General features: G+C 37.9%; 1 protein-coding gene across 1 annotated transcript in view; it reads right to left on the bottom strand.

Moving 5' to 3' along the window:
- Positions 1-1,489: 1,489 nt before the first annotated feature.
- LOC150090713 (bcl-2-like protein 2) overlaps positions 1,490-11,814 on the bottom strand; it is a 32,530-nt gene continuing 22,205 nt past the window's right edge. Inside the window, exon 2 of the mRNA XM_090372345.1 lies at positions 1,490-2,048. Within this exon, the coding sequence (XP_090228471.1) occupies positions 1,905-2,048 (144 nt within the window). The 3' untranslated portion in view covers positions 1,490-1,904. The remainder of the gene's footprint in view (positions 2,049-11,814) is intronic.

The following is an 11,814-nucleotide window of genomic DNA, read 5'->3' as shown; positions in this document are numbered from 1 at the left end:
AGCCAGTGTTGAGCAGGTTTATTTTACCCTACAGTATTTACTGTATCTCAATTTATCGAAAATTCGTATTTAGGAATGGATTATTCATTACTGGAGCTACCTTATACTTGTGGAATTTCAGTGTCATTACGCATTTATAGATAAATATAGATACGACCTAAATGTCCTCAATTTTTGTTAGAATGGTAAATACCAGCAGTCAAAAAAAATGTAAGGTACTTTTAAGCAATTCATTTAACACGAAGCATTTGAATCCCTGAATTCTGTGATGAAACCTTCAAGAGACACGTTGGAGGCAATGGATTAATTAGGGCACCACTACTACATTAGAATATAAATAACTTTTAAAAATAAACTTGAAACGTTTGTTTCCATTAAATGAAGTGGAAGAAATGCAATTCAAACTGCAGGAGTTTGTGGAGATAGTTAAATTTCAAAATCTACAATAAATGGCAACTTGAAAGACCAAAGCTAAATTTTATTTGTTTAAATGCAGATGTACCTGCAGGAATCCAAGCTGATTTTACGTTTTGAAAATTCCACTTGAATGTTTCGCCGCCTAAAAATTGTTTGCGAAAACATCCGCAGTACTGATATCAAACCCGTATATACCTGATATTTAAGTGTCACTAAAATTGCACTCTTCTCGCTTTTAATTTTTTCACCCCCTTTCATTAACAGTCAGCATGTTTTCTGCCCGCACAAGTTCCTAACAGATGTTCAGATAAGCTTTCAAATCTATATATATTAAAAAAAAAAAAAAAAACATGACGACTGCGTTCAGTGCAGTATTCCAACAAGGCACCCAAGACTTAGCGCAATATGAAAAGGTAGTTGGAAGGTGGGGAGGATGGACAGAATAAGCTCTACTTTTCCAGTACCTATATCAGTGTGCATATGCATGTGTTATACAGTTAGTAGGGATGGGCTTTTGTAAAATACATGACGCAAGTGATATTAGTACGAGGCTATAATTTACACTGGATGATTAAGAAATGAGGGGATGTTTTACAAAGTTAGGTGGTTGATGAACCTAGGACATTCGGTTAACGACTAAATGTACACAAAACACAGATTATTCTATATGAGGCTTTAACTATACTGTACCGGACACTGGCGTCTACGGCCAGACAGATGCCCACCACCATCTTGACAGTGGGAAGGGGTGTCAGTTATGTCATTTCACACAGCGGTCTGTGTCTCTCTCACACACAGCTCCGTTTTTCCGACAGACGGTTGTTAGGGCATTGCGTGGGCATATAACAGCAGATGGTTGTCGGGTGAATTTGCCCATAACGCTAGAGAGCAAGCATGGCCAATTATTAAAAACCTACTGCGCACAGATTCGTGCCCTACCCCACAACAGTAAAACTATATACAGTTACAGAATAAACGGGATATCCAATTTGTACGTGTAACAGGTCCAGTCCTCCAATGCCTTTTCAAAAGAAGGCAACTGAACCTCTACTATAAAGATACTGATCACCAGTTCCCGTTGACGACAATAAATGGCTTTTATTTTTATTGTTCATTGCTGCATGTAAAACTAGTAATAAAACACTGACAAAAACTTTCGAGATCTTAAATAATCCTTAAAACTCGGATGGCTGTGGATATGTATACTGGTGATCCAACACTTCCCACAGTTCAGAAATCACGTACTGGTTTGGTTTAAAAAAGTTATCTGCAAGTAGCATTATAAATAATGTTCCTTCTAAATCACAACTCCAAAAAAATGTTCATCGTTGTAAGGAGTTCCCATTATGTTGCCACCTTTGTTTTCAAATAACAAAACAGCAAGTCCAACTCGGTCTTTCGAGGCTGAGGGCAGCGATGGGAATCTCTTCGTTCTATGTGGATTATGGAGAAACGAGTGTGAGGGAAAAGATGGTAAAATGCTATCCTTAAGATTTTGATGTGAGGAAAGCGCCAAGCGTCAAAGCACCAAGGGTACTTGCAGCCAGTCCACACACAAGGTTCTTGAATCCTGGCCATTTTGACTCTGTAGGCTGGTTCTCGCCACCATCGGAGAATGCAATTAAGCCTTCCTGAAAACAGAAAAAGAAAGAAAAAAGAAAGTTGTACAATGTGATGGTATAATTATCAAAGAAAGCCAATATATAAAAATCTAATAATAATTTAATAAAAAAATCTATGCATTAATTTAAAATGGCAACTCAAACAGCTTAAGCTTTCACATGCTATCCTGGCTTTTTCTAAGTATTTTAATCGTAACAGAAATTGAATCTTTCGTTTTTACAGTACATGTGTACGGAACAGAAATTAAGTTATTTCCTGTATCGGACTATTTATCAGAGGTTCAAGATGGAAGCTTTTCCTGCCATATCGGTCACACATCGCTAAATGTCGAAAGCGGCAACCCCCAGAGATATCGAAAGTTGGCAGACTACTAAGACAAAACAGGAAAAACAATTCACGATCAAAAATACTGTCAAGAAATAGAGCCTCTTGTGTAAAACACATACTGCCAGAACCTAATAACTTGCCTATACAAGTATTTCAACACCGAATTTTTATCGAAATCCATAGATGAAGACTAAACATGAAATAACCTTTTGAGGTTAAAAAGGTAAAAATTAAAGTCAGCCTCTATTTTCTTCCCCTTCCATAAACACCTACGCGTCAGGTAACAACCACGCACTATGATTAAGAGCCTAGTTGACGAAATCTGCGCGGTAGACAAGGCCCAAATGACACAAAATAGTAATTACATCCGAATTATTAATATTATACTATATCCTTATGCACCTGAAAGAAGAAACTTCACACTAGCGACAATAATAAAATTTTATTACTACGCGTAATAAAATAATTATTTATTATGAAAAACTATTATGGCTTGTTCTATAAGTACGTACATAAATACTGATTTTCACGGTTTTGCAATTGTACTTTGCAAGTTCCCTTGCACAGTTAGCTCTGAGGAAGCCCATCCCTTCTGTTTAGAGGCCCGTGTATTTTATATCCTCTTTTGCTCGGCCTTGCCGAATCGCTTACTGTAGGTTACTAATGAATCAATCAATAAGTAAAGCTTCACAATGATGCCTAACTAGATGAGGGCTTTAAAGTTGAAACCAAGTGTACTCAAATTGTTTAAAAGTGACGGTGTTCTTAGTTCTTTGAAAACAAAACGAAATATAAAAACGATAAAAAATAAACAGGCGGCGCCTGTTTGTAAAAGGAGCTTCAGAATGACAAAACTGTTTGGCCCTTTGTGCCAGCAATGACTACAATGGCTTTTCTCCCTTCGTAATATTAAAGGACTCCTGTTGCGCTCCAGCACCTTGCAAGAGGAAAGCTGTCAATGGTAAATATGGGACCAAAGACAAATGGACCAGTTTAAGTCTCATTTAGATATGAAATACCCTGTGGAAAAGCTGACTGATTACCTAGACTCCCTAGATGAGCAAGAAAAGTTTCGTGATTCTTAAGCATCATCTTCATAGTAACGTCTAAATAGTGTAAAATTCCTAGGCATGATTTTTTCTCTTGCAAATAAATCAAATTTTTAAATCCTTAAAAAAAAAAAAGTTAAATAGGCGTTTTTGAAGAGCGCACGTGAATATACTCATGCATCACTATTTTATGCCAGAGAATCAAGGGCATCATATCGGCAGCAGATCTAGAACTCAGATGGAAGCCAGAGGTCAAGTTTATCTTATAAAATTAGCAGTAAAAGTTGATCACGTGATTGAGAAATTTCATAAACAATGGTGTTAATCAGGGATCTAATTCTTGGGAATACTCTACATAACCACTAAGGCACTCACCCCCCCCCCTCCCCTCACGATCAGTCGGGTGAGAATGTAAACAGAGGGGCCAGGGAATTTTTTTTTTATACCGCAGAGCACACCGAATAAGCAGGAAAGTGGAACAAATGCATTCTTTGGATCAATTAGCTTCATTTACTTATAAAAATGAATCATAAATAGCTGCTTCTTTAGCATACTACTTAAGAAAAATTTATCTTTGCAACACAGGTTCCTTGGTAGAGTTCATCTGCCTGCTCAACCTACATTGCCAACATCCGAAGAGGGCATGTGCTGGAAACAGCACACGTATGGACCGGATTGTTTAGTAATGCTGAAGGAACCAAGGCCAATACAGTGTCTTTGTATACAGTACAGGGAGTTCCTATCTTACGCACATAAATTTCATGTTAAACACAATACAATCAAGAGTGAATAAAAACCACACAGAAGATATCCACAATAGTAATAATTATTAAACGATTACCTGTTAAATTAATAATCATGAACATAAGCAACTGGAGATTAATATATATATATATATATCTGGTATGTGTTGTTTAAACTAAGTTAAAGATTGATAAAAAGCGTGGGAGGGAGCGGGCTTACGTATGTACATCCTATAAAAATGTAACGTTAAAATAAAGCTACAAACAATATTTTATGAATACAAAAGATACTCAAACTGCATCTATATTACAATGTGTTTTTCCCCCCTTTCTGAATACCGTACGTAACTTGTAACTGAAAGAACTATACATGTAGTGGAATCATGAATAACTTGCAAAGTAAAGAGAGCGACAATGCATTCGATTTTTAGCTAGTCTATCCAGATGCACCGTTTATTAATGCTGAGAACAGTATTATTATACTTTCTGCATGGTACTATACCACGATGGCCGTCTTTCTAGGAGAAAGATGTGGTGTACTGGGTGGAGGATCTAACGAGCGGTGAGCAGAGGCGTAGATTGGTTTTTGGCGTACTTAGCAAATTTGTGGCTACGCGTCTTTTTTCGATAAGTTGTAAATCATAATACAGTCGAGCCTCTTTATAGAGAATTCCCCTTGGTAATTACATTTAAGACGTTTTGTTTTGTTTTTTTATGAAACCCCCAAACACGAGGTATTAAAACCTATAGTACTTAGTACCGTGCAAGGGTTGGAGGGTGAGAAGATGAAAGATACTTATTGACATTACTTGAACTTCTGTAGACTGAAATTTTCAGGAAATACGTATGAAGGAAGGTTGTTCCAGAAATCGAAGTTGAAGGAATGAATGAGGAAGAAGAAAAGTTGGTTCTGTGAGTTTCAAAGCTGGACAGTAAATGGATGTTGACTGGTTGTGGCACGTGTTCGGACTGCTTTGAAAGAGAGAGCGGGAATTATAGAAACCAATTCAGAAGAACAGTACCTATGGAAATATCTATAGAAAAGCATGCAGCAGAAACAGAACGTCTGAGACAAGAGTGGAAAGACTGTTAAGAGGAGTCATTAATTAACCTAACTGCCCTCTTTTGAATGGAATCTAGAAGCCTGAGAGGGGGCACCACCCCAGATGTGGGAACAATATTTCATGGTAGGACGAATTCCAGATTTGTACAGAGAGAGAATAGCTGTTGGAAGAAAAGTAACGCCCTGAGCAAAAGAGAAAACCCAGTTTTTTTTTAGATGCAGAGGAAGCAATATTTGTAATGTGCTTATACCAAGAGAGATTGGAAGTCAGAGTAATCCCCAAAAGAGATATGATCTTTCCTAGAAATCGAAGTGTCATTAAAGATAAGCATAAGAATCCATTCTGCGAGATATAAGACAGGACTGAGTTTTAGAAGGATTGAAATCAACTAAGTTATCATTGTCCCACTGGAGAATTAACTGGATATCAGCATTTAAGGAATTGGTAGTGGACATTTGAGAAGTTGAAACTGTTTGAGTAGGGAAAGGTGGAATGCAATCTGCTATCATAAGGAAAACTATGGATAGGATTACGCAATGGAAGCAGATCATAAATATACAAGAGGAAAAGAGTGAGAGAAACAACTGAATCTTGGGGAACACCAGCATTAGTGGAGAATTTAGAAGACAGAGCAATTTAACCATCACCCTCAGTGAGCAGTCAGAGAGAAACCTGGATACCCAATTACAAAACACAGTTGGCAAACCATAAGATGGAAGCTTATTTAGAAGGCCTTTATGCCAAACACAATAAAAAGCCTTTGAAATGTCAAGAGCAACTGCTTGAGTTTCGTCAAACTTTTACATTAAATTTGTTCAAAAATCGGTAACATAAGCCAGAACATCACCAGTGGATCGACATTGACGGAATCTATACTGGCGATCGTTGATCAGATGAAAGGATTATAGCTAGTTTAAGAGTTGGCAGTTAATTGTTTTCTCCATTACTTTGGAAAGAGTAGAGGTGACCGCAATGGGACGATAATTGTATGGGAGGGATTTGTCGCCATTTTTAGGAACTGGCTGGATATGAGCAAATTTCCAACCAGAAGGAAACACACCTTTGGAATAAGAAAGTAAAAAAAGGGCGACAACAGAACAGGAGTAAGTTCAGGAGCACAGGTTTTGAGAACAAGAGGAGAAATACCATCAGGACCTGGAGCTTTCTTAGCATCAAGATTGTTCAAAAGCCATCTCTCACATCCTTTCGACGAAAGACCACAGGAGGCATTGAATGGAACGTACTGGGAATGGTGGGAAGTGGTTTACCAAGATCATTAATAGACGAGTTGGAAGAAAAATAGGATGCTAGCAAGTCAGCTTGATCCTTGGCTGAAGTGGCGATAGAACCATCTGGTTTAGACAGAGGTGGGCAAAGGGTGTGGCCAATAGCATTGGCAAGAGATCAGAATGGTCAGCTACCATTTGGACAAGAAGCAAGTTTTCTACTCTTAGCCTGTTTGAAATCTGGTTTGGATTGATTAATACAGCGGTTTTCAACCTTTTTTTAAAAATGGCACCCCTAAGTAATTTATTTTATTATGCGGCACTCCTACTCAATTTTCTGCCTGCTAGATTCGCTTCACACACAGTATATAATAATTTTATTTTTTTATAAAATAGAGGTACTAAGTAAACATCAACTATAGATCACCACAAAATTAAAAAGATACTGTACACCTTTTTATAATGAAATAAATATATAAATTTTAAAAAATAAGTTCATGTAACTTAAACCCAAATTACGTGCATCACTGGAATGTTGTTGCGGCACAGCGGTTGAAAACCATTGGATTAATAACTACTTTAAAATTACTGCGGGCTTTGGTACCAAGTAGGCAGAAAATGAACCTGGAGATTTGCATATGAGCCAATTACGATATGCGACATTCTCTTGAACAGCCTTAGCACATTTATTGGAAAACCAAGGTTTAGATAAAAGGCGAGATTTTAAGGTGTAGTGTGGAATAAAGGATTCCATCCCTACAAGAATAATTTCACTGACATGATCTGAGCAAATGTTGACATAAGTTTCGAAACAGTAATCTGATTAAGGAAAATGAGGAAAGAAATCACGCAAATGATCCCATTTTACATTCTTGTAATGCCAAACACGAGGTTGGGAATTGCCATGACAATAAGGCTCCATTGGAGAAGAGACCCGTACCAAGTTTTGATCTGGGGTGCCTAGAGGACCATTCACGTCGACTGTGTACTAACGATTATTTGTGAGAAAACGATCAAGTGTTGGCTGCATGGTTAAATAAATGAAGATTGTCCGGTATTCTGGTAGGTCATTAGTAATTGCAAAAGCTTCAGCATCTCGACCAGATGGGTCCCTATGACTAGAAAACAGAAGCGAGCTGGAGTTGTGAACGTTAAAATCACCAAGGAAAATTACTTCACTGTTAGGAAAGTTGGACTGGAGGAAGTCAAGGAGTTCCAAGTGATTAGTGGAGTTCAGAGAACGATAACAGCAACAGATGAATTTAACAATAAAAAATTTTTAAAAATGGTTTCCGTAGAACGAAGAAAATTTTCGATATAACGAATGGATTACGACGGTGACATGTCGTCTAAAATTAATTGGGCTTTTTTAAATTATAAATCACAATATTCATGATTACCTGTTTATATAGCAAGCACAAAAACTATACACGCATTATTTATTACTTCTAACTTATTGATCATTGTAGAACACACAATGCGTGAATTGCGAACTGCTATGCATTCGAGCATACGCTGATGAAGCGGTCGCCTGATTGGTCCTTTCAAAGTTACGTTCTGGACGGCAAATAGATCTATACTGCTATGCAGTATGTACTCAGATTTAATGATGTATGCAGGCTTGAATTTCCCTCTGAAAACATGCCATTTGGAGCAAATTTATTTTCACACCCCTTCTCTCATCCTGATGGGACATCATTTAAGGGCGCCATTTCGTCAGGCTAGCTCGGGTGTCGGAATAGCTTGGCACGGACCTGATGTGGGCTGTCAGTGGCGCCCTTGGCACCTGCCCCAATGCCAAGGCGTCTCTACGCTAGTGCCGGTGAGTACGGCAAATGCCGACAGGCTCTCTTAATTAAGGACACAGCCTGTCGAGTAAGAATTACAATGCAGTTTGTTCAAATAACTAGTACAATTTTAATGATTATTAAAATTGTGGATACCTTTCGTAATTCGGTAATTGGTCGTTTAATATTTTTACTCTATCTATATACGAAATTTTACGGAACATTGGTTGCTCCCCAATATGGGTGCTTAATGGAGTCAGACTGAATAACTATTTATACACGTTATCAAAATCAATCATGAAAGCCTCTATTTTTATGAAAAAAGAAAAGTCAAATCTGAATTATGATTAATGATATGCAAGTAGTTTTTGAGCACAGTGCTCAAATAGTTTTGCCACTATCCTGATAACTTCTGTGACCCAATATTTGCATTAATGGGATTCAAATTTAGATCCTTCCACAACATACGTTACCGAGTTCACTACTGAGCTCAATGAACACCGCACTGTAATTCAGGTTGAAAGCTACAAATTTTTAATCAATGGGAGACTAACTTTTTTTTTTTTTTTTTAGTATAATGAAAACATGCGGATTCTTTCTGGCTTAGCAAATTTCTACAAATCTGGATGCTCGCTATAAAATGCGAAAATCAAAAAAGGTACTGCAGACGATACTAACATTACAATAAAAAGCGACACCGTTACCGCGCTCCAGAAACGAGTTAACTAAACATGGTTTCTAAGTCTCAAATTAGGTACTCCGCACTAGGGCGGAGACGATACAAGTCTACCCTGACGGCAGTTTGTGCACGAGCTTTTTTCCCACAAACCCCTGTGCGGGATTATTTCATTCATCTCCCACGGGATAGTATGTGTGGCACGCAGCGTCCCAACAAAGGCACCGTAGATAGCACTGTCGACGCCATTCAGACCCCCCTTGTTTAGACGGCCGAGGACGTGGGAATGCAGCAGCGGCCACTTCCCCATTCTGTTTGGGTGGCCCGCGGCCGCTGCTGGCCCGACCCCGTAGCTCCGTGCGTGACTGGAAGTTATGCAGCCTCGCGCACGGGAGACTCGGTTCACCGGATAGCCTCTCACCAGTCCGCATCTGCAACAGCAATTGGTTGTAACGCGACGATGGTATGCAACACAAAACCAGCCATCCTTTTAACGATAAGGTTCACGCCTGTCATCTGGAATGTGGACTCCTGCACCGGGTTTAAGGTGTACCTGGAAGAGAGGGATGACGGAGGGTGGGAGGGGGAAAATTGGCTGACCATCCCAACTACGATACGCCTCAAGGATGCTCGAATTTAACTAAAAGCAAAGAGAATGTTCTTAAGGTGCATTCATTTAAATTGTATACAGGTATGTGTAAAATGAAGTGCTAACGATATTAAAAATATTTTCATTTTTTACCGATATTTAAATCTCAGATGTCTTAAGATGCATGCGTCAACGAAAGTATCAAAGGTTGTTTCTATGTGCTAACACCAGACTGGTTGTTATTAGCAGAGCAGACGATATCGCCGTTTACTGACATACATGTTAAAAAAAAAAAATAAATAAGTAAATAATATATTCGGAGTTCAGTAACAAAATTATTTGAAACTGAGTCTCGCATCACTATTTTTTTTTATGACCACCTAGCGGAAAATTTTTTTTTGTAAAATGTTTGGTTTGTTTGTCATTTAGAGTTCAAATCTACAGAAGTAGGAATTTTGACGCCTAGGGCCAAAATTCCTAGAATATCAGAAATGCGCGTTGTTTTCAGAGATGTAACAAAATCTATTAAATTAGTATAATTATTTTTATAGAAAAAATTTTAATGCTCAATCCCAAATTAGATTCGGTTATTCTAACTTCAATCGGCGCCTGTGGCCGAGGCCATCCTTTAAAATACCCTAGTCACGCCTCTATCAATTAGAATTGGTTATAGAAAAAAAAAAGTCGCCGATATGTTCATATTTACAATAAACTAGCAATCCCTGTAAACTTATGGGGAATCTTACAGAATACAGGCATTAAATAGCAAAAGGATACATTTAATATGAATATTAAAATCACAAAAACCTAATTTTCTAAAATCTAAATTTAATTAAAACACATTCAAATTATAAAATTTAGTGAATAAAAAAAATAGAATCTTTGGGTAGCGATATTATTATTATTATGGCTTCGCTAAAACTTGCGCTGCACATTACAGCTCCTCCACAAGTTACGAAATACAGTAATAATAATAAAAAAATTATTTACAAAAACTATTGATGCATTCGAGGAAAAGGAAAACTATTTTATTGGTAAGAGTAAGCTCAGTCCACCAATAAAATATGTAATGGTTGATATGATAGACAAACATTCGAATCAGGTTCTGTTTTTCGACTACCACATTGAGCATAAAATGCATTAGGCGTCAGATACTCAAACTGGAAATTTAGACAAGCGCTTATCATTATAGTCCACGAAAAACAAAAGCAGTGCCAACGACTAAAGTCGTCATTTTTTAGCCTTTTAACATTCATATTAAACTAACGATGGAAGCAGGCAAGTTCGATAATCAAGGAATTCAAAGGTGTAACGAATGCAATTTCCTATCATTATACCTCCCCCCCCCCCACCATCAACATGTCTGATCTCCCTAAAGAGCAACGAGCGAAGAGGCAGGCATGCCACTGAACGTTTAACTTAGATGAACACCGGTTGGACTGCTTCGCAAGCTGTATTCGCATTCCTGAGATTGGGGAACGGGGGGGGGGGTGACCAAACAACAGGTGCATGTCGTGAACCTGCTCAACCACTAGTGCTTAAACAATGCAAGGTTTTCAGAGAGACCTTCGCCGTAAAAAGCGCTTGCAATTTTAAACAATTCCTTTCCCCCCCCCACAAAGGTAAACTGCAGGTGAATTCCACAGATAAAGGGACATCTTGCTATTGTATTCTCCAAGAGAACTATCAGAAACAGATGATCACCTGTTTCTCATGCTAGTAACAATGGAGGTGATGGAAATATCTTGTAATCCTTTTAAATAATTTTAGTTATGCGAATTGCTTATTTGGAGTATTCGCAACATTGTAAAAATAATGCGCTCTCTACGATTCATGTCATCGTCGTATCTACAAGTACACGAAATACCACAATATACCAAGGAAGATATAAAGCTATAACTTGGCGTTTCAGAAAATGGAGAAATATGCTTTGCCAAAATCAATTCGTACACGGCTGATGGATTTTTGAAATACGAACAAAATTTCAATTGGCCAAGCACCATAAAATGACCATGAGATGAAGAACAGTCAACTTTCTAGAATCTCAGTAATGAAAGTTTGTGGGATCAAAGTGAACTATATTATTGAAGACTAGACTACCCGTGGCGAATATTTAACTGTTTCAGAGAAGAAACAGCGTGTGTGTATACGTATATACTCCCCCCCCCCCAAATATGACTACATCGTCCTTCAAAAAAATTAAAATTATTGCACAAAAATTATCTGCGCCTGATAAAAAAGGTCTGTACGCAATCTTTTGAGAATGAAAAGGACTAATCTTCATTGTTTTCTAAGGGATACAAAATTAGAATT

This window comes from Mastigoproctus giganteus, chromosome 1, assembly GCF_048544385.1.
Source record: "Mastigoproctus giganteus isolate SK-2022 chromosome 1, ASM4854438v1, whole genome shotgun sequence".
NCBI classification, from domain to species: Eukaryota; Metazoa; Arthropoda; class Arachnida; order Uropygi; family Thelyphonidae; genus Mastigoproctus; species Mastigoproctus giganteus.
Note: the sequence above shows the minus strand (reverse complement) of the source record. Positions and strands in the feature narration are given on the sequence as shown.